General features: G+C 47.1%; 2 protein-coding genes across 4 annotated transcripts in view; both read left to right on the top strand.

The window, feature by feature from the left end:
- The window catches only part of Cramp1 (cramped chromatin regulator 1), a 60,332-nt gene extending 52,720 nt beyond the window's left edge, over positions 1-7,612 (top strand). For 2 of the 3 annotated variants that reach the window (XM_026385320.2, XM_026385318.2), the window contains 3 exons: positions 221-385; positions 1,550-1,695; positions 4,134-7,612. In XM_026385320.2, coding sequence (XP_026241105.2) covers positions 221-385; positions 1,550-1,695; positions 4,134-4,298 — 476 coding nt within the window. In that variant the 3' untranslated portion in view covers positions 4,299-7,612. The remainder of the gene's footprint in view (positions 1-220; positions 386-1,549; positions 1,696-4,133) is intronic. The other variant, XM_026385319.2, reaches the window with a different exon arrangement.
- Positions 7,613-8,056: 444 nt separating this feature from the next.
- On the top strand, positions 8,057-22,616 carry Jpt2 (Jupiter microtubule associated homolog 2). The gene is made up of 5 exons (XM_026385398.2): positions 8,057-8,161; positions 11,943-12,091; positions 16,496-16,638; positions 21,616-21,664; positions 22,426-22,616. Exons 1-5 carry the CDS (start codon positions 8,118-8,120, stop codon positions 22,611-22,613), a joined length of 573 nt encoding a protein of 190 aa, XP_026241183.1. The 5' UTR covers positions 8,057-8,117; the 3' UTR covers positions 22,614-22,616.

Here is a 22,616-nt window from a genome sequence, read left to right as displayed (position 1 = left end):
GGCCCTGTGACGATGGATGCTGCTGTTGCTCTCCTCTGAATCATGTCCTTTCTGCATCACAAAGCCACCCTGAAGATTCTGTGGTCCTTGCCTACTGACTCTAATTGACCATGCTGGTGTCTTGGGTCTCCTCTGTTCAGCAGTGCACAGCCCCTCTCTCCTGCTGCCTCCTTGCCTGTGAGTTGGGAAAGCATCTTTGACCCTGGATTTTGGTTCACAGGTGAAGGAGTCCCTCTTTCTCCAGCAAAACTGAACGGCAGTGACAGTTCCAAGAGTCTTCCCTCCCCATCCAGTAGTCCTCAGACCAATTGGATTGCCTCTCCCACCCATGACCCCCAGTGGTACCCCAGTGACTCCACAGACTCCTCACTCAGCAGCTTGTTTGGTGAGTATCTAGGAAATGATCTGCTTTCTCAGGCCAGCAGGGATTGGAGTCAGGAAGGTGCTGTGTTCTCACACATGAGGCATGAGTGAGGTGGGAAGTACATAGCTTCTCAGTGTCCACTCACCATGAGCTTTGAGAGGTGTGTGCACCTGGTGGCCCACAGCCTGTTGGAGGCTGAGCACTCTTTGTGTTCTTAGTGGCCCCTTTAGTCCAGCCTACCCGCCCCTCCACTCCCCATTGGGCCTCCTGCCAGTCTTGGCTGAGGTCAGAAGAATTTGGCCGTCTTTGAACTCTCAGCTTCTCTCTTTGTGTGCTCCGTAACATATTCTGAAGTGGATGTTGCCATCTTGCAGCATGGTGTCAACCACATATGAGAGCGTCACAGGATGTGTCTGTCCTCCCCCGATCTGTTTGCTCCCTGGGTTCCAGTACCAGTTAGAGTGAAGGGGTATGCATGCAGGGAAAGATACACATGCTGCCCTTGCCTGCAATGGAGGAGCTTCTGTAGCACATCTGGGATTAGTCCTCTAGAGGCTTTAGACAATGTGAGCCCAAGGGGGTGGCCATCTTGACAGCAACCTGGAGCAGGGCATGTTGTGCACACAGTGAACTTCGTTGGTCCTGACTGTGGTCACAAATGGGGGGGGGGGGCTCTGGGTTTGGGAGTGCAGAGGAGCCAGCACCCCATGATAGGTTCCTGTTGTCTTCAGTAACAGTACAGGGTCAAGTACAAATCCTGACAGTTGAGAACTGCCTTTGTGCCTGTTGTAAGGTTCTGACATAAAGGGTCAAAAGTTTTGTGTGTGTTGGAGGATCTGAGACAGTGCAGCACTGGGGACCCTGGCAACGGACAGGCGTATTTGGCTCTTAGGTCATTATAAGATAAGCTAGTCCACAGGCTGTAGTTGTGGCTCAGTGGTAGAGTGCTTGCCTGGCATGTGTAAAACGCTGAGTTTGATTCTCAGCACCATATGTAAATAAACATAAATAAATAAAGGTACACCAACTAAATATTAAAAAAAGAAAAGAAAAGCTAGTCTAGCAAGAGCACAGCCCTTTGCATAAGTATGCAGGTGGAGGCCCACAGGGGACCTGGCTTGGTGGCCAGCTAGCCCTTATGTTCGTTTCCTATATTCAGTGTTATCCTTGGTCTTCTCCCTGCAGCCAGCTTCATCTCCCCAGAAAAGAGTCGGAAGATGCTGCCGACTCCTGTTGGAGCTAACAGTGGCACTTCCTTGCTTGGTCCTAGTTTGTTGGATGGCAACTCACGGGACTCATTTGTGTCCAGATCCCTGGCTGATGTTGCGGAGGTAAGTGTGCTGCCATGAACCTGAGCTTTACTGCCCAGCCCCAGTTCCTTCCTGAGACTGGCAATTAAAGACTGCTTGCCAAGCAGTGACAGACGGAGAGTTTTCAGGCCTCAGACCCAAGTCACCACTGGTGCCAGGAGGGCCTGGGAAGCCTAGGCCAGTGCAGAGTGGGTCTCTAAAGGCAGGTGGAGTTGGCTTGCATCTCATCATGCCTTTCCTAAGTGGTGTGACTTCAGGCTGCCTCAGCTTCCTGATGTGGGTATGGCACCATCAGATCCTGTCCTGGCAGCAGGGGACCTTTGAGTAGCATGTCCTATGCTGTGTCTCGGCTGCAGCCCAGTGGAACTTGGGATTGGGTTCTGTAGAAGGGCTCCACCTTTCCCTGCCCATACCCCTCCCAAGTTCAGGCCATGATAGCTTGGGTCACATTAAGGCAGGCATCTGATGTGAAAGTTGGAATCCATTCATGACTCTCTTTCAGCCAGTGCTGTGTCCCTCTGTCTGGCTAGGGTGTTGCACATTATTTGTGTGTCTGCAGAGGCAGAGCTGGTGGAAGGAATAAAGACAGGTGATTTGGGGCTGGGTTGGAGCTCAGTGGTAGAGTGCTTGCCTAGCACACGTGAGGCCCTGGGTTCAATCCTCAGCACCACATAAAACTGAAATAAAGATATTGTGTCCATCTACAACTAAAAAAAATTAAAAAAAAAAAGAGAGAGACAGGTGATTTTAAGGTGAAAGGCACAGAGCCATTTAAGTGCCGCAATAGAGACTTGGTCAAAGCAGATAACAGAAAAGGGGTGGATCCTAATCCAGAGTGCCCCTTGGGTGGGTTAGTCCTGTTGTTGACCTCCTGGAGCAGACTGGTGTCTGCATGTCATGCCTCAGCATGTTCCGAGGTCTCTGTGGGCAGACATATATGTGAGGGGGGAACCTTAGGTCAACAAACACAGAGGTGTTTCCCATAGACTCCTTGGCATCTCTCCCTGACTGGACTCTTGAGATGGTAAACTTTTGGGAAGCTTTGAAGAATTCTGAGCCAAATCATGATGTGATTGGAAACTTCAACCAATGAGAACATAAACAGAATAATGTAATGAATCTCCCTCACAGAACACGTAGCATTTCTTAAACCAATGTGGCCATAGAATCTTTATTTACAAAACACTCTGTAGTACAAATGTCCCATAAGAAACTTATCTTTCCTCCTCCTCATGTTGGTGTGGACACTGTAAATCCTTGGCTCTATGAGGATGGCTCTGCAGAAGCACTTGGGAGTTATAATGCTGAACCCGGGTCTGGAGTCACTGTGCCCCTTGGTCAGATTCTTTGGTGATGCAGTGCCACACAACAGAGCCACATGGAGCACTGTCCTTAGTGAGTTGTGTCATTATACTTGCAGAAACAGCCAGTGAGTGTTTAGCAAAAGGGTATTCCTTGAGAACCCTGCTTCAGAACACCACTGCATTTGGACAAGCCCTCGTTGTCCAGAAGGTTAAAACACCTGTGGGGGAATGGTCTGACACGGGATTTCAGTAAAGGACAGAGTGAGAAATTTATTGGGAGAGGTAAAGTTGGCATGGCCGTGTGTTGAAGAGGACAGAAGCTGGTGCCAAGTGCCTGGGGGAGGGGCTCACTATTTGCTCTACTTTTTGAAACAAATTTCAGTTTGTTCATGAGAAGTTTAAAATTCAGTGGATGCAGTAGCTCTTCTTGGAACCCCAGAAAGTTTTCTCAATCATTTACTAATCATGCAATTTGTTAATGAGTATCTATTCACAGTCTACTCTGTGCAGATACTGCTGCAGTCCCCTGTGCTCAAGAGGAGTCTGCCCCACTGGCAAAGGCAGACAGCAAACCACGGGGGCTGTCAAGCCCACATTTTGCCCCCAGGATAAAATCCTAGCCCTTGAATTCCTGCCAGAGTCCTGCATCCTCCCTAGTCTGCCGCTCTCTGTCTTGTGCTCTGTGTCAAGTCCACTGTCTTTCTTGTATTTCTTGAACAGCCTGTACATACCTGGAGTCTTCCACTTGCCGTTTCTGCGGATGGAAATGTTCTTTCCTCACACCTTCTTGTGACTTACTCCCACATTTGTCAACTGTGACGCCTTGGAGAGTCCTCCTCTGACTCCACCCCCAAGACAGGCTCTCTCCCCTGCTCTGCCTTCTAGCTCCTCCTCAATTTCTGCCTTCCATGGTGTACTGTTTGCTATCTGTGGACTCTCTCCACCATGTCTCAGAAGGGAGGGGCTGCCAGCAGCCAGATGTACCCAGTTCCCACTGGGTTCTCCAGGGAAACTCGCAGGAAGCAAATTTTCAGACCACAGAGGGACAGCAATCTAGGTTTCCACTGATGTCCACTCTTGGCTGCTAGTTGCTGCCATTTCAGATAGCAGGCCACAGTCCTCTGATTTGGTCTGCCTTTGTTCCCTCTCCTATAGGTGGTGGATTCCCAGCTGGTGTGCATGATGAATGAGAACAGCATTGATTACATATCTCGGTTCAATGACCTGGCCCAAGAGCTGTCCATCACTGATCCTGGCCGCCGAGAGGTTCTGTTCGACAGTGGTGGAGGCGGCCCCCCTGTTGGTGACCTCTCCCAGTGACCACACCATATGGCAACGGAATCCTGAAGCCACAGAGGAGGGCTTACTGGGCTGGCTTTGCTCATTTGTGGCAGACAAAACCCTCTTCAAACTACAGAGAAAGCAAGTCAAGTCCAGAATCTCTAGAAGATAGTCACAGGGGCACATCTGTACCCTAGGATGTGCATCATGCGGGAACAGCTGGTCACAGGCCTATCCCAACAAACGGAAGCTTCGACATCCCGGGAGGCTAGAACCAACCCTGAGAATGGTTGATATCAGAGACTGCTGTGGTGTGGGAATGGTTCCTTGCCTTCCTGAGGCCCATGCTAGTCTGAGTGGGGATATCCTGTACTGTGCCTCCACTGTGGTGCTGGGCAGTCCAGAGCTTGCATTTCAGAAGGGTTGTGTGTTGGTATGGTTATTGTGTGTTGGGAGATTGCTGCTGCAAACTCTGATGCTCCTTCACCCCACTTGGCTCCTCTGTGATAGTGTTGAAGGGGACTGTTGGCACAGCTCAGGCTCTTGCTTGGTGGTGTCTGCACCCCAAGACTGATGACAGGGCAGGGTGGGGGTTGTCCCAGGACAGCATATCCAGTGCCATCTCCCCAGAACACTGACCCTTTCCTTCTGCTTCCCCTGTCCGGAGGGTTTGTTCTGACTGGTGTAATAGGAAGGGGGAAAGGAATCATGTCTTAACGCAGGTTTTGTGTACGTTTTGTAGGACTTTGTTAAGCTGGTTGAAAATGTTTTTCTTGTGTTTTAAGAATTAGGAGACACAGACAAGAAAGAACAGAGTCCTTTGTGTAGCTGGTTTCCTCCTCGTGTCCCCCTGCAAGTTCCTTCCAGGTGATCTGAGATGTCCTTTACCTTTACAGGACTGATACCCCAGGCACTAACATGACTGCAGGCCAGACTTCACTAATGGGTCTTGGAGCTTCTCCTGAGGTTCTGTTAGGCACCTGAGGCCAATCTGCCTAGCAGGGAGGACATCCTGTTTGTTCTTCAGAGGCTCCTCCTCTTCTTGCTGACATTGTCACAGGATGTCCCCCATATATTAAGTCCCTTGGCATGCCTTTGCACTGAGGCCCCAAGTTTCTTCTTCCTAATTAAGGGGACCTGAGCAGGATTTGGATTTATCTAAGAGCTCACCACCCTTTGATCTTCTGGTGACTCCCTCCTGGATCCACACAGAGGCTAGTGGGTATTTCTGGAGGTAGCCTAGCATCTGTTCTTTCCCTAGGATGGAGCTAACAAGGCTCCTCTGCCTTCTCAGCTTCAGGAAATACAAGCTTATAAACCACCCTTCAGCCATATGTGGTGTGGCATGGTGCTGGGCAAGTGAGGCCTATGCTGCCCTCACTTGGTTACCCTTCACCCAGCAGCCCTTTCTGACCCACCTCCTTCCATCTCTGCTCCTGACTCTCCTTTTCCCCAACTTGTCCAGTGGCCATCTAGGCCAGCCCTGACCCCCATTGGTCTCTCCCCATCTGTAGTAAAAAAGGGAGCCAATGTGCGGAGGGGAAGGAAAGACCTTTGGTGTGGACATCCTCCATCCTGTGGTCTCACCAGCTGCTGCAGTGGTACTGGACTGCAGGCACCAGTGGAAGACACAGAGGGACATCCTCCCCCTTCTCTTCCCAGGTTCCTCCTGGCACTGGTGCCTGTGAAGAGGCCTCTTGCCTTCAGGGCCTGACAGAGCCTGTGCTGTGGTCCCTGCTCTGTGAGTTGAGAAGGGGAATGTGGTGTTTGGTCAACGGTGTTTGAACACTTGGTTGCATGTGGTGTTCCTTGTGTCTTCTTCCTGAATTCAGCACCTTGCTGAGCTGAGATCAGTATGTCTCTCTGGGTCTGTACTACAGGTGAGGACCGGAGGCTGTGCCTGATCCGACACTGGAGGTGGTAGAATCCATTAAGCATTGTGTTAGCAGCATGCTGGCCAACCCTTCCCTAACTGCTTCCCCTGTAGAGTACCTTGAGACACCACACCCTTTGTCCTACCTGTAAAAGGAGCAGAACTATGGAGATTAGGATCCACTTCTGTAGGCTTTTGGTGTAGCAGCACTACCCAATTGTGTAGACTGCATTTGGGAGCCCTGAATACAGCACTTGTCACCCAGTGGCAGGCAGGTTAGGGGGTGGAGTGGACTAACTGTCCTTTCTGAAATGAAGCTGATGGGATTCCAGAGAATTCTGCAGCTTGGCTAGCATTTGCTTACTGGGTTAAGGGGGAATTGTCATTCATAGCAGAGAAAGTGGAGGCCTTTTCTCCCATCCCAAACATTTATGTTAGGCAGCTGCTAAAAGACTAGCAGAGAAGCCTTCTAGACCCTGCATCTTCCAATGGAGTAGTGGTAGACCAGTATCTAAGATCAGTTTCTTAGAAAAATCTTTCCCTGATCCTGCTGATGCCTGGGAACTTCGTGCTGCTCTGTCTTTTCTAAAGATGAAGAGAAAGTACCTCTGCTATCAAGGAAGTTGGTGTTTGGTCTCATTCTTTACTGTGACTATAGAATAATGAGCTTTCTGCCCTTGAGAAGATGCTTGAAGCTTGTAATTCTTTCTATACCTTGTAGGGGTTAGGGTGCTTGCACAGGGAGTGGGGATCTTTGGGACCTTTCTTCAGGCTGTAGATCTGCTTCCTGTACCTGCAGGTTCTTAGCATGGGACTCCTGGAGTTTTGTCTGTTTTTTCATTCTTACGGTGACCTCACTGTCAGTGGAGGTCCTTTTTAGTTTGAAGATCACACATTTGAGTCCAAACTTGCTCTACAAGACACTGGAAAAACAAGTGAGGAGGGGAATAGTTATATCTGCTTCTTGAACACTAAGGTCTGTTACATGTATCTGTGAGGAAATACAGCAGTTTGTCTTATGGGGGAAAAACGGAAAGGTGAAACAAAAAAATAAACCCACAGTACACTTTCCCAGCTGTCCAGCTCGCCACATCTCCCAGTAACTTGTCATGTGAGGTCATTCAGGTCTTGGAAGCACTGGGCCAGCCCACCCACCCACCCCTGTGTTACCGTCATAGGGAATCACTGGCTGCAGCACGTGGCCTGGGGCGCACAATCAGTGCTGTTTGCTTTAATAATTGTTAAGCCATATCATCCAAGGTTTCTGGCTTGTTTGAGATGTGAATTTGTTTTATAGATTATAAATATACAGTGTATGTATAAAGCAGAATGCCTGTCCTTCCTGGTTATTTTTTGTACTATATTGTAAATTATATTATTTATTCTTTACCAATTTTGGGAATAAAAGGTGTTTTGGTTATTTAATATAATAAAAACTGTTAAACTCCTGTTTAAATTTCCGGTTCAGCTTGTAAATGTTTTTATTGTGCATAAATACATACTAATACTTGATCTAACCATTGTCTTCTGAGCCTGTTTTTAATGAGTGCTCTAGGATGGGACGGGGCACAGCACCTGGGGAAGTGGGAGGACAGGTGCGGCCCGGGCAGAGCCACGGCTTCCTCACGAGGGCGCTACCGCGCGCCCAAGCGCTTCCAGTTGCTACTGAGCCGAAACCACCTCGCCCCGCCCTAACCCGCCAGGGCGGAGAGGAGGGGCTCCGGGGCGGTCGCCCAGCGGACCCTACCCGCGTGATAGAGGGCGGGCCAGACCGCGGACCAATGCGGGCCAGCGGTGCCTGCAGCGGCCAATCGTCTATGGGCGCGACGCCGGCGTGGGGGTAAGGGGTGGGGCTCGGGCCTCGATAGGCTGCGAGGCTATGATTGGCGTGGGCGGCAGCCAACGGGCGCTGGCGGGCCTGGGTACCTGCGCTGGGCAGGCGGGAACCACGACGCGGTGCTGAGAGGCGCGGGGCGGCGGCCGACATGTTCCAGGGCGCGGACGCCGAGGCCGGCCGGCTTGGGTCCAGGTGCGCGGGTGCGGCCGGGTGGGCGCGGAGCCGCGGCCACGTGGCGGGCAACCTTACAGATAACGCGCTGCGGCCGGGCAGAGGTTGGGCAGCGAGCCCCGGAGCCCCGCGGGCTCTGTCCGGCCTTCCCGCGCCGGAGCCTCCTGTGCCGCGAGCCGGGCGCGGTTCTCGGGCCGGAGCCTCACCTACGGGTTTGGCGAACGGAGCCGTGGTTCTGGTGTCTGGTAATGCGACCCTACCGAGCAAGGGGCACCCAGCGGGGGAACCACCGCCCCGCCCCCCTCTGGGGGCACCCAGCAGGGGTCGCCCACCCCACCTCCGGCTGAAGATTCCCCTGTATCCTACCCCTGTCAGGGCTACTACGGAAAAAAAGGATAAGAGGGCACACGCCGTCGCATCCCTCCAGGAAGTGCCCTGTCCGAGCTGCCTGGCAGTGCCGCCCAGAAAGCGGTGGCCGAGGGGTGAGGCTGTCCGGGCCAGGCTGCCGGTGGGAGCGGGAGCTAGGAGGTCGGGCGCGGTGGCCTGGAGCGCGGGCGGAGAAGAGCAGCCAAGTTCAGTGGCCGAGCCCCGCGGGTACCCCGTGGCGTGACAGCCCGGCCTGAAGGGAGTCAGCTTCCCTCGCAGCACCGCGCAGGCTGCGTTTTCTCGGCGAGGGCTTCTCATGCGGAAGGGGTTTGGACTGGGAAAGCATCTGCTTTAGCCACCATTTACCCCAAGTCTTAACGGTCGACTTGACGATGCTGAAGGATTTCGTCCAAGTCTGCTTCTCACGCCTTCTACGGAGCCCCACCAGTTCCCAGAAGTTCTTCCGACACTGGGTACTCTTAGGGAAGGTCGGGGGCATGGAGACCCTCCAGATGAGAGTGGCTTTTGTCTTTCCCTCTCCAGCGCCACAGTCCACCTGAGAAAAGAAAAGTCTGTGGGCTTTTCTTGCCATGTGCCCCTTTGTCTTCTGTGTATTGAATGTTTTTGTCAAAATATACGGGTGGGTTACTCCAGAAGGAAAGGATAAGAGGGCACACGCTTCTGCATTGTGACTTTTTTCCTAAGCCCTTCTTAGTACTCCCCTCCCCCCTTCATGTCACTGTGATAACTGCTGCTTGTCCCTTCCAGAGGACCACACTGGGCCATTGTTGTGCCCCACCCCAACCCCCCCCCTTTTTAAAAGCCTATCTTTGAACTCTGGTATGGTTTGGTGAGATGTCCTGGGGCACCTTTGCTGCTTGTTTGGCTGTTGTAGGCTGCTAAACCTGGGTGCTGCCTCTTGCCTTAGTGATGGAGGTGGCCCCTGCCCTTCCCAAGATCCTCTGCATCCTAATCACTGCCAAGATAACCTATGCTGCTGGAACCACTTAATTCTCTAGGCTAGTTTTCAAATAAAATAAAATTCAGGAAAAGTACACAAAACAAGATTAAGTCCTAAAAAAAAAAAAAAAAAAAAAAAGATTAAGTCCTGTAATTCCACCACCTCCATATTAACATTTCCTTTAACTTCCACATACTCCTGTGCCCCTACCATACACTCTGAGCCCCACCTGTTCCAGAGACAGCTTTGGAGTTCCAAGAGCACCTGATAAACTCTGTCATATCACTCACAGGAAACACTGAAACCACCCATATGTGGATCTGCATTTTCCCTTAAACCTGAAGCTCCAGGCAGAGTGCTTTTCTTTATTCATCTTTTTGTCTGCAGGGTTGCCAGTGGTAGGAACTCGGGAGATGTGCGAGAGACTGAGATTTGAGAGACATCTCCGTCTTGACTGTTGAGTGTGAGAGTCCACAGGAGTCCTGATCACATGTGTCAGCTTGTGGTGCAGGACTTCGAGGGTTTGGAAGACCACTGTCTGTGAAATAAGCCAGTAAATTAGGATTTGTAACTCATGCTGGCATGAACCTTGATGCTGAATTCAGTTCAGTTCAGGATCACAGTATCTTGTTTCATCAGAGATGACTGGAGACCATGTTAGGCCTGCTTCAACTAGCAAAGAAAAATATGGAGAATGACCAGGGCTATGTGATTTAAAAATGGAAGTCAGATGCCTCACCTTGTCCACCAACAACCTGCTTTACCTAAGATTCGTTAAACTATAACTTAAGCCTGGTTATTGGTTAGTTTGAAAAATTATTTTTCACACGAAACTGATTTTTTTCCCCCTTCATTGGATCCTTTAGGAAGCGCTAACTACTGAACAGATAGGATTGGCACATCTACAATGCAGAGAGAGAGCACTGTTCAGAGGCCTGCCAGTGTGCCAGGGGTCTCAGTTCAGGCTGTGGCTCTCTGTAGGGCACACTTTCTGCTCTCCTGTCTCACAGCAGCAACACTGTTCATATAAGATCATAGTGGTGACTGGTTCCCTTTCCACCTCTTTTTGGAGGAAACAAAAACATTTAAAATGCTGTTTTTGTTAAACCTTGAGCGTTTAGTGTTTGCATAGTTTTGCAGTGAGGCCTAACCTCAGCCTTAGCTATTAGTTGGTGCTTGATCCTCTAAATCCAAGTATTTCAAAATGTCCTGGGTCAAACTGTACCATTGCTTAAGACCTGGTGAAAGGGAATGGATCACTCAACTGGTTTAAAACTTAACAAGGCCCGTCCCCTGAAATGTGAAAAGACACATATGTTTCTCTGTGCTGCTCTTGTAGACCTGCTCTTGGGTGTCAGCACAGAGCTTTATGGTAATTTGTTAGCTCTGCAATTGATTTAATAAAAGGTGACTCACAGCTAGGCACAGTAGCTCACACCTGTAATCCCATGGTTTTTTTTTTTTTTTTTTGGAAACTGAAGCTAGGAGCTCTCCTGGATTCAATCCTGAGTACCATCTCCCCAAACATTTTTTAATTATTATTATTATTTAATACTTTTTGTAAAAAAAAAAATTCTTTTTACCACATTAGAGATTGGACCGAGGGGCACTCTCCCACCGAGCTACATTCTCAGCTGTATTTATTCTTTATTTTGAGACAGGTCTCACCTTGAACTTGCAATCCTCCTGCTTCTGCATCCTGAGTTAGTGGGATTGTAGGGTTGTGCCCTTGTACCCCACTTAATAGGTTTTAATCAACCTAATATATGTAAAATATTCTTTTCACAGTGTGAAAGCATAAAAGATATTGTTAAAGAGATGTTTTGTTCTCTTCTTCATCCTATCTTTGACTCTGCTGGGTAGCTTACCCTTAGAGAGTCTCAGTCCTCAGTCCCTTGTGGCCAGGGCTTCCTGCTAGTGCACACAAGGTCCTGCCTTGGGGATCAGGCTTGATCTATGGGTAAATGTTGAGTGTCCCACCAGTCTTCTAGAAACCTTTAATCTTTTTCCTTTGCTTCCTTTTTTTTTTTTTTTTTTTTTTTGCAGTACTAGGAATAGAACCCTGGGCCTTGCACATGGTAGGCAAGCAATGTACCACTAGACTACATCCCCAACCATTTTTATTTTTTATTTAGATGCCAGATCTTGCCAACTCCCTAGTCTTGTTTATGCCTGTTCAGTTTGCAGGCTGGCCTTGAACTTTCAGTTCTCCTGCCTTAGCCTCTTAAGTAGCTGGGATTATAATCATGGGTCACTGCACCCAGCAGGAAAGCTTTTAAAGAACTTGAAGGGTCTTAGAAGAAGTTTGCTATGTGGCAAACTTTTTGTACTGTTTGTACAACATTTAAGTAATTGTGTGGCCTCCACAGACATTGAGGCATGCTTCTGCCCTGTCTAGTTGTGCCCTAGCCCTGCCTGTGACAAGTATACTTGGCAGCCCACAGTCGAATATTCAAGTTTGCTTTCTGCTTGCAGGGCCATGAAGCCCCCAGGAGGAGAATCCAGCAATCTTTTTGGAAGTCCGGAAGAAGCTGTTCCTTCAAGCAGGCCTAATAGGATGGCGTCAAATATTTTTGGACCAACAGAAGAACCTCAGAATGTACCCAAAAGGACAAACCCCCCAGGTGTGGGCCTTTGTAAATCCCAGATGGGTTGGCCTCTACCTAGTCACTCTTCTGTTCTTTTAAAAATGTTGTTGTTCTTTATATTGATCCTTTCAGATATTTTCTGGTATAGGTTATCCCTTGTCTTTAGAGGTGGTGTGGAAGCACTGAGGGTACAAAGGTAAGCGGTGGGCCTCTGGTTTCTGGACCCCATTGAGATCGTGAGATTGCATGCTAATGATTGTGTATTCAGATATAGTTCTTAGGGAGGGAGAGTATTAATCTGACTTCATTCAGTAGATTGAAACTCTGGACAGGGAGAGTTGGTCTAGCATGCACTGAGACGGTTCTTCAGAATTTAACACATTGGCTAGTGGCTACAGAAGGAAAAAATATTTGAACAGGTTTCCCCTGTCCTGTTGAGTAACCACACAGTGACAGTTACCTAATAGTTTTCCCATGTCTGTATCTGTGAGGGGACAGCAAGGTTTGTTCCATCTTTCAGAGACTTTAGAGGCTATCCCTAGGGGTATGTGTTAGAGTCAGCTCTAACTGCTCCCTACCTTGTGCCAGTTCTGGATATAAATAAATCTTGACCAAATGTAGATGCAGCAGATTTAAAAACTAGTTTTTTTGTTCATTTGGTTGTTGGGGATGGGTGCTGATATTGCTTCTAAATGTAGCTGTAGCCAGTGGTTCTTAATAACTGACTAATATTCTCTTGCACCCAATTCTAAATTTTGGGCCAGGAGTGGTCAGCTCTACATACCTTTGTGCTGGTGATAGCAGAATGGTACTTGTGTGCAAAACAGAAACAAATCCCAACCAGGAGTGGTGGCATACACCTGTAATCTCAGCTGCTCAGGAGGCTGAGGCAGGCAGATCAAAAGTTCAAGGCCAATCTCTGTAATTTAGCAAGGTCCTAAGCAACTTATACCCTGTCTCAAAAAAAAAAAAAATGCAAAAAGGGCCAGGGACGTGGTTCAGTGGTTAAGCACCCCTGGGTTTAATTCCTAGTATTAAAAAAAAGAAAAGAAAAAAAAAAGCACCAAATTTGTGTCTGGAGTTGTCTCTAGACTTGTCCTTGTAACACATCAGGTTCTCTGAAAGGTGTGCCTGCTGTGACTCTTTGCACATCCTATAGGACCTTGTGTCCCCAGGTGCTCTTGTGTCCTTGGGGAGCCTAAGCCCCTTGGCTAGGAATAGCTGTTTACCTCTGGTGTAGTGACAGCCGTTTTGACTGCCTTTACCAGGTTTTTGCATCTTGTAGTTTTGGAGTTGGTTGTTTTGTTTTTTGCATCCTTCCAAGTACTCTTTGGAAAGAGAGCGTGAAGCCTGTGAGGCAGAACCAGTAGTTGTGTCCACCTCAGAGGCCAAGTTCCTGCTCTCATTGCTGTGCTCAGCCACCCAGGCTCAGTGCTATAGCACTCCATTTAGAGGGCCTGACTTGGGAGAGTGTTCAGAGGCACTTGCTCCACCCATGTGGGCAGCTTACCTCTGACAGCTGAGGAAGGCTTGCAGGAGATGACCTTCAGTGTCCCATTTCACCCTCACTGTAGTCTCCCTGTTCAGGCCTCCTGAGCATTCCTGTTTGCCCATATGGCAAGTGCATACCTATTTCTGCCAAGGCAGTGTTTTTTGGGTTTGTTTGTTTCCTTGTTCGTTTGGACAGCAGAAACGAACCCAGAGGCACTCAACCACTGAGCCACATTCCCAGTCCTTTTCATTTTTTAGCAGGGACAGGGTCTCATTAAGTTGCTGAGGCTGGATTTGAACTCAGATCCTCCTGCCTCAGCCCCAGTTGCTGGGATTGAATTTATTTTTTTTCTTTTTTTAAGACAGGAGATTGAAACTGGTGCTTAATCATTAAACTACAGCCCTTTGTGCCCCCCCCACCTCCCCCCCCTTTTTTTTTTTTTTTGAGACAGGGTCTTGCTAAATTGTTAAGGCTGGTCTTGAACTTGTGGTCCTCTTATCTCAGTTTCTCAAGTCATTGGGATGACTGGTGTGTGCCAACTGTTCATTAGTTTTGAGTGAACTCAGGCATCTTTTCTTTAAGTCTGAATTCATCTTTTAAGGAAAAGGTGGAATGATAGCTATATGGCATAATTACTTTAAAGTTCAGAAACAACTTTTGTTCAGGATTATGCATGTATGTTGTGAAAATATGTAAGTAAAATAACAAGTCTGGTTTCCAGAAAATTCAGGGAGTGGGATAATCTTGGATGAGCAGGAAAGGGCACAGAGAGAGTTCATGAACAGTGTCTTTGACCAAAAATTTTTAGTTTACAAAAAGAAACCTGAATATATGTTTTAAAAAATTAGGTAAGCCTTTGTGGACAACCAGAATATGACACAATAAGGGTGGTCCCTCCCTGTTGCAGGCCAGCCACGTTTGCTAGAATGGCCAGTGGCATCACTAAAGGTTTCCCCAGCAGGCTGTGCTGCACCGCCATTTTACCTTAGCAGCTGGTGAGTCTCACCAGCAACCCTAGGGATGCTGTAAGTTGAGAAGGTGAAGTTGTTTGTATGAGGTCACACAGGTAATGAGTGAGTGAGCAGGGACTAGGACCCAAGCAGCCTGGCTAGGATGCCAGTCCCTCATGCCATGCAGTGCTGGTTTCCTCTTTCAAAGGTGTTCAGTGTGGGGCTGGATCCCTGGGAGGTTCATGGTTGAGATTGGGAGGTTTATAGTCCCCTAAAGTTAAAAGTTAGGGCATGGTGCATGTTTTCCTGCAGAAAGTTTCACATGTTCCAAGGTCTTTTGTCCCTTCCAGAAGACAGCATCCCTGGCCTGTGTCCAACCTGCTCAGTGCTGTTACAGCCTCATGGGAGCTACAGGCCATGGCCTATAGACTGATACCTCCCAGAGGCTGCTCTGTTAGCAGTGTGATAGCTAACAAGAGCAGACCCCAGTTGAGTCCCTTCCCCAAGACCATGGCTCCTTGTGTAGTTGGGTCATGAGGTGCTCATCCTGTGGCAACATGGTTATCACAGCTAAAAAATAACCTTAAAATGTAATTTTTTGAAGCCTGAAAACAGAAAAGGTGAGACCCTGTCTCAAAAACTTAAAAGGGCTGGGATGTAGTTCAGTCGTAGAGCACCTCTGGGTTCAGTTCCTAGTACCTTAAAAATAAATAAGGAGTTACTTTTCTTATGCCACTGCACCCTCTCTGTCCCATTTCTTATCTGGCCCTTGTAGGTAAGCAAGTGGTGAGAGGCAGGAGTGAAGTAGTCATTTTTCTTATTCAATTGTAAGTGAATAAGACTACCCCTCTTACATTAAGATGTTGGCACTGCATGGATTGTTTTGTACCTTTACTCACAGAACAGTATGTCCAGGAGGTGTTTCTTTACTGTTAGGCAGAAAACTCAGCTTTTATTTATTTTATTATTTATTAGGTGTTTTTATCCTAGGCATGGTTCTTAGCCTTTGACCTAGGAGCTACAGCCACTAACTGAGTGCTCATACACCTCTGAGAGAATGGTTCTTTTATTGTCCTCATTCTGAAGATGAGGGTTTAGGGTCATAGAAAAACCAAGTAACTTTCACACATCAACACAGCTATTGATGGTGTGCATCTTTGTGTATACCATAACTTGGTGCACCAGGGCAGTGACTTTGATGATAGCTGGTCCATTCAGCACAGTGCTTTGGGGAAGGGGTCTGCTGGTATCATACAGCATCCATGTTCCTCCCTGATATGGGCATTGAGGCCTTCTTGGGGCATATCCAGGCCACAGCCATCAGCTCCTAAGAAGTTCCATCTGCCTATATTTTGTTAGAGCTTATCAGCTCACTCACAGTTGGCAGCAAGGGCACTGCAAATCCCTTAATTTGCTGACATGTGTAGTCATTGCTTGACATTCCAGCCAGAATGAGGTCAGAATGACTAATAAAAGTTATTTTCCAGATACCAGGTTTGCCTTGAGTAGGGCATGTTACTAACTTCAGAACTCTCTGCAAGCAAAACACTTAGCTGTTTCATTCTTTTTTTTTTTTTTCTTTTTTAGTTTTCAATGGACCTTTATTTTATTTATTGACACGTGGTGGTGAGAATCAAACCCAGTGCCTCACACATGCTCAGCGCTCTGCCATTGAGCCACAGCTCCAGCCTTAGCTGTTTGCTTTTTAATTCACTGGAGAACTTTTCCTGAGTTTAATGAGGGACAGTTCAGTGGGAAAGCATTAACTACTGAGGGTTAGGGAACTCTGCAGGAAAATGTATGGTTTATTCCTTTTCCCTTCCAGAGGCTGGGTTGGGTCTAGACATGAAGGCCAAGTAGACCTCTGGTAAAAGTTGTTTGGATGTCCCACCCCATTTCCTGGTACCCAGGACTGCCACAAGGCTGTTTGTGAGAAGGTCTCTGAAGTGATGACCCTGGGCATGTGTGGTGTTCACTGTCCTGTGATTGTTTCTGCAGGAGGGAAAGGAAGTGGTATCTTTGATGAATCGACTCCTGTGCAGACCCGACAACGTCTGAACCCACCAGGTGGGAAGACCAGTGACATTTTTGGGTCCCCAGTCACTGCCACTTCACCCCTGGCACACCCAAACAAACCCAAGGTATGGACTACATTCAGACAGCAGACATGAGAAAAAAACAAAAGTTGAGCCAAGGACTCTTAAAAAGCTGCAGATGTGCCATGTTATTAGGGAGACAAGGTAGACATCATTGATTTTGCTGTGGTCATTTGTTATTGGGTTGGGGAGCTCCCTAGTTACCCAGGATGATGACTGACCCCTGGGGAAAGTGGTTTCTTGGTGTGTCAATAGTACAGATATTGCTAGAGGCAGCCACACTGGCCTTTACCACATACCTGAGGGATAGCAGCTGAGCACCTGGTGCAAAAACTCGCCCCTCAAGGGTCTTTCATGATTCTTCATTCTGTAGAAGAAAGGTGGTGGCTCTTGATGGTATTTCTTTCCGCACACAAGGTCCAAGGCCTCATGCTTGTTATCTTAGTGGATTTGTGGTGCTTGGCACCTCTGATCCTGCAATGGCACCGGATCAGGTAACTACCTGTAATCCAGCAAAGGGTCAAGTAACCAGGGTCTCCTTACCTGCAGTGCCATCTCAGAGGCTTGCTGAGATATGTGACCCTGGATGTGAACTTCCTGGGCTGAGGCTGAGGTAGAGGCTTGAAGAAGAGCCAGCACAGCCCTCACCTGAATGTTTGTTCAAGGCATGACAGGACATTTTGGGAGTTTACTTTGGCCAGAACTCACTAACAATAAAACCTATAATTTTATTGTTACTTAATTATTAGCATTATATTTAAAATTTTTCATCTTTTTTTGTGGCCAAAAGATAGGGTCCAGTTCTCTAAAACAAAAAGCATACACATTTCTGGAGCTACTTGTGCATGGACCATCACTGCATTTTTGTCAGTTCACATCTCAGATGATGGCCCACTGCCATTGAATGGAAATGGAGATGTGAAAAAAGACCCAAGGCAAGGAGAAAATGAGAGTAGATGAGAGGGCTTCACGGAGACGAGCCAGGTTGGATCACCCCATGTCTCCTGTGATGGCCTGTCTGAAGCAACAGTCTCTTTCAGGTTGGAGTCTCAGGAGCCAGGCATGCGCCCCACTGAATATGAGATTGTGAGGCTCATGTCAAAGACAGTATCTCTTTGGGATGTACCCGTGGAACTGCTGCACCTTGGCTAATCCAGAAATGCCCTAAAGGTCAGCAGTTCTCCACCAACGAGAATTTTAATTAGCTGAACATAAGAGGAGGAAGCTTGGATTCACAGGTTCCCAGGAAAGAATAATATGAGCTTGTACACCTGAGCATAGAATAAAGAGAGTCAGAAAACAACTTACCCTGGGTTTATTAAACCTAAAGGTTTTTTGACCCAGGAGCATCAGACATCCCCAGCCTCACTGGAAAAATGGCCAGTTCCAGGCTCAGGACAGAGAGCGTAGGAGATGCTCCTGGAACATTGTGCAGTGCCATAAAACCATCGCAGTGTTAAACTGGCATCAAAAGGATCAGAAACCATTGTGAAGAGTAGTCTTGGGCCACAGAGGCTTGGGCCTCATTGGTCCTCAATTAGTACAGTAATCACAATGGATTAAAATTCACCAACTATTTAGAATTCAGAGGTTAAAAAAAATCTTTAGAGACCTTTGGAGAATGCCAGAAAACCAACTCATGAAATCTGGTGAAGAACAAAGATGGTGTGAATAACCAGCTTTTCCTGCATGAAAGATAACAGCTGTTGAAGGAAAGTTCCATTTTATAGAAGTACTAAAGGAGCCAAGCATAGTGACCTTACCTGTAATCCCATCTTCTTAAGGCTGAGGCCAGCCTGGGCAACTGAGTGGGGCTTGTGTCAACATTTAGAAAGGACTCCCAAGTTATAAATGAGAAGGGGTAATAATACTGCCATGTTGCCAGTGTGGGATGAACTCAACACACCCACACAGTGGTCATCAGTGGCTGTGACAGCACAAAAGAGAAACAGCCAAGAGTTATGACCTCAAATGTGGAAGTCCAAGGTGGTCCACCTCAAGTTCAGTTTGTCAATATAAAACCCAAAGTGAAACAAAACCACATTTTTAAATAATGATGCCACATATATGCACTCAGAACAGTATAACGCGTAAGAAAATACATGACAAATGATGGAGATTCTCAAGATGAAAAAGAGAAAGGGCCAGGCACAGTGGCTCACACATGTAATCCCAGCTACACAGGAGGTTGTGGCAGGAGAGTCACAAGATTGAGGCCAGCCCAGGCAACTTAGTAAAGAAAGGGCTGTGAGGCTGAAGCTCAGTAGTAGGAGTGCTTGTGCTTGTGGGTTCTATCCTTGGTATAGCAAAAAACAATAAAGCTTAAGAAGGGCTAGATGCAGCCCAGTGGCAGAGCACTTGCCTAGCATATGCAAGGCCTGGGTTTGACCCCCCAGCACCACCCAAAACAAAACCAGAATACCAAATGAGAAAGAGACTTGGAAAAGCAGTCCCTTTCAAAGTCCAAATAGATTTTGTAGAAATGGAAAAAAAAACTATTCAAACATTCACTTGGAAGATAAAACATGGAAGCCCACATCCCAGTTTCAAGTCTCACTTATGGCAACAGTAACTAAAACAGCACAATGGCAATTTTGTGGGTTTTTGTTTGTTTGTTTGTTTGTTTCTACAAGAGTACCAAGATCATTCAATAGGAAAGTAACAAAGTCTCTCAACAAATGATATTAGGAATTTGGGTATGCACACACAAAAAGATAAAATTAGACTTACCTTAACACCATGGGGGGGAAAAAAACTCCAATTCATAAAAATCAGAAAATATAGTGACTAATCTTTGTGGTCCTGCACTTGACAGTGCTTCTTAAATATGACACAAACAATAGACAATAATATAAATTGGACTTCATTAAAATTAAAAACTTGGTGTGCATCCCAAGGACCCTACCCAAAAACTGGAAAGACAACCCACAGGATGGAAAAAAAAAAAAAAACCTTGCAAATCACATACCTAATAAGGATTTACTGTCTGGAATATGTAATGAGGTCTTAGGACTTAATGACAAAAAGACAAACTAATTCAAAATGAGCAATGGATTTGAATAGGCATTTCTACAGAGAAGATATATAAATGATAATCACATAAATGGGTACACAACTTCAGTGGTCATTAGGGAAATTCAAATAAGAAACTACCACCTCAGTCCTTGTGGGACACCTAGAAAACATTGAGTTAGAACCTCGAATGTTGCTAGCGAGGATGTGAAGTCATTCGGCAGTTGTGGAAGTTGGTTTGGCATTTCCTCAGAAAGTTAAGCTTGAACCACTGTATGAATCAGCAATTCCATGAAGATTTGGAAAACAGGAGCTGGTTGTGGTGGTACCACCTTGGATCCCAGCTACTCAGGTGGAGGAGGCAGGGCTCTAAGTTCTCAACCAGCAGACCCTGTCTCAAAAATAAAAAGGGCTGTGGTGCGGCTCTGTGGCAGAGCACCCTGGTTCCATCTCTAGTATCAAAAAGAAAACATTTTTCCTTGGAAAACTGGGAATGGAACCACCATTTGACCCAGCTATTCCTCTTCTCGGACTATACTCAAAAGACCTAAAAACTGCATACTACAGGGACATAGCCACATCAATGTGTACAGCAGCACAATTCACAATAGGTAGACTGTGGAGCCAACCTAGATGCCCTTCAATGGGTGAATGGATTAAAAAAATGTGCCATTTATAAACAATGGAATATTACTCAGCACTAAAAAAACAAGATCATGGCATTTGCAGGGAAATGGATGGCATTAGAGCAGATTATGCTAAGTGAAATTAGCCAATCCCCCCCAAAAAAAAATGCCGAATGCCTTCTCTGATATAAGGGAGGTGACTCAAAATGGGGTAGGGAGGAAGAGCATGAGAAGAAAATTACCTCTAGATAGGGAAGAGAGGTGGGAGGGAGAATGGGAATTGCATGGAAGAGGGAAGGAGACCCCCTTCGTTATAGAGAATACAGGTATGACAATGAGAGGGGGGAAAAAAAGTGGGTCACATTAGATTGGGTAGAGAGAAGGGGGGAATGGAAGGACAGCAGAATAAAACCGACATTATTATTGCTGTGGGTATATACGTGACTGCATGACTAATATAATTCTGCAACCTGTACACTCGGAAAAATGAGAAATTATATCCCATCTGATTCAAATGTATGATATGTCAAGATCATTGTTCTGTCATGTGTAACTAATTAAAACAAATTTTTAAAAAATATGAAACTTAAAAAAAAAATTGAAAACAGGGATTCAGGAGCTGGGATTGTGCCTCAGAGGGAGAGCACTCACCTAGCAGGCATGAGGCACTGGGTTCAATCCTCGGCACCACATAAAAACAAAAATATGTGTCCACCTATAACTAAAAAATAAATATTTAAAAAAGAAAACAGATTCAGGCTGATACTAGGGCACATTTTCATAGCATAATAGCTGCAGGTAGAAACGGCCCACATGTCTATCAGCAGAGCAGTGGGTTCAAAGTGTAGTCCAGCTACAGTCGCTTACTGCTGTTGTCAGACTACAGTTCTGACATGTTGTAGTGTGGACAAGCCTTGAAAGCATTGGTGTTTTAAAATTTGATATTGAAGAAATAGTTTTTGCAGTTTTGAGCCCATTATGATTATTTTTTTAGGGCTACATCTTGAAAATTTTACAGACAAATGAAATATCTGGGGCTTGCTCCAGAGGAGAGACAGGCAGGGATGGAAGCTGGGGTGTGGTGTGCTTATTCTCGAATGGCTGCAAGTCTGCATTGCAGTAGTACAGCAGGTCCTGCAGGCTCATTCTGTCATCTTACTTTTTGGTAGTACTAGGGATTGAACCTAGGGGTTCCTCCGTGCTAGGCAAGTGCTTGATCCTTGAGCCGCATCCCCAGCAGCTTTATGTTAAAACAGTTCAGACATGATAAAAACATGTCTTAGAAGTTAAACTGTAGTCGTCCATGCCTATGTTTCAATGTCTGCCTGAGTGAGGGGAGAAAGGTTCTGGGTCCTGCACTGACCTGACTGTTGTCTTGCTGCAGGATCATGTGTTCTTGTGCGAAGGAGAAGACCCAAAGTCAGACCATAAAGGTGAGCTAGTTTCCTCTCTCCATCTGTTGCATGCCTCACAGAACTAGAAGAGTAGGTCCCATGCCCCCAGACCAGGAGTGTACTATGAGAGGAGTAAGCCTTTGAAGAAGGCAGGGAGACCTCTTTGTCACCACTTATCAGCCTGGACCTGTAAGATGTCTTTTTCTAGAATGTCATCAATGTCCTGAAGGACATGGAACTAAAATCCCAAGTGAACTCATGATGCAGGCTGGAGCTGTCAGAATTAAGAGGCTGGGTATGAGGCCTGTGTGTGCACTATGGTTTCCAGGTTGATTGGGTATGGGTTTCTGCCTTGGGGCTGCTGTTCCCTTCAGCGGATGAACAGGAACCTGAGAGTGTACCCATCCTTCAGAAAATCTAGAGCACTGGTGACCAGAAGCCTCACCTGGGCTTGTCAGACCCCCAGCTGGGCATACTCACTCCTTTTTAATTTCTTTCTATGCTTGATGCAGGAGAGACTGGAGTGTAACATACAAAATAAAGAAATAATTAACTTTTTTAGGAAGATACCAAGGAGTGTTTATAGTCATCAACCCCAGTTTTATGGTCACTCTGAGAACTGCATCTCCTTTAGCTGAGCAGTCTTGGTGCAAGAGTCCATGCCTGGCCTCACCTTCCCCTTCCCCATCCTGTCATGGATTTTTTGTGAGCTGCTCTATGATGTTGACTGCTCCTCAGGGCAGCTTGCCTGTCAGGCAGTGGCTGCCTCTAACGGCAACTGTGCTGACTCTGTCCCACAGCTGCAGGAAGCACCTCTAGTCGAGAAGAGTCGGGAGAAAAGGGCAGCTCCAGAGGAGCAGACCACGCCAAGGCGCCTGAGCCTACGCCCCCAGCTGACAGCCACGAGCCCAGGCTGGGGCCGAGGCCTCGCTCTCACAACAAGGTCCTGAACCCACCGGGAGGCAAATCCAGCATCTCCTTCTACTAAGAG

The sequence above is a fragment of the Urocitellus parryii genome, chromosome 9 (assembly GCF_045843805.1).
Source record: "Urocitellus parryii isolate mUroPar1 chromosome 9, mUroPar1.hap1, whole genome shotgun sequence".
In the NCBI taxonomy this organism is placed as follows: domain Eukaryota; kingdom Metazoa; phylum Chordata; class Mammalia; order Rodentia; family Sciuridae; genus Urocitellus; species Urocitellus parryii.
Note: the sequence above shows the minus strand (reverse complement) of the source record. Positions and strands in the feature narration are given on the sequence as shown.

Bases quoted from the DNA above. Each gene is read 5' to 3' on its own strand.
- Jpt2 (XM_026385398.2), top strand. From the start codon at position 8,118: ATGTTCCAGGGCGCGGACGCCGAGGCCGGCCGGCTTGGGTCCAG. The intron at 8,162-11,942 runs GTGCGCGGGTGC...TTCTGCTTGCAG, and splicing joins GCCGGCCGGCTTGGGTCCAG to GGCCATGAAGCCCCCAGGAG. The intron at 12,092-16,495 runs GTGTGGGCCTTT...TTGTTTCTGCAG, and splicing joins CAAAAGGACAAACCCCCCAG to GAGGGAAAGGAAGTGGTATC.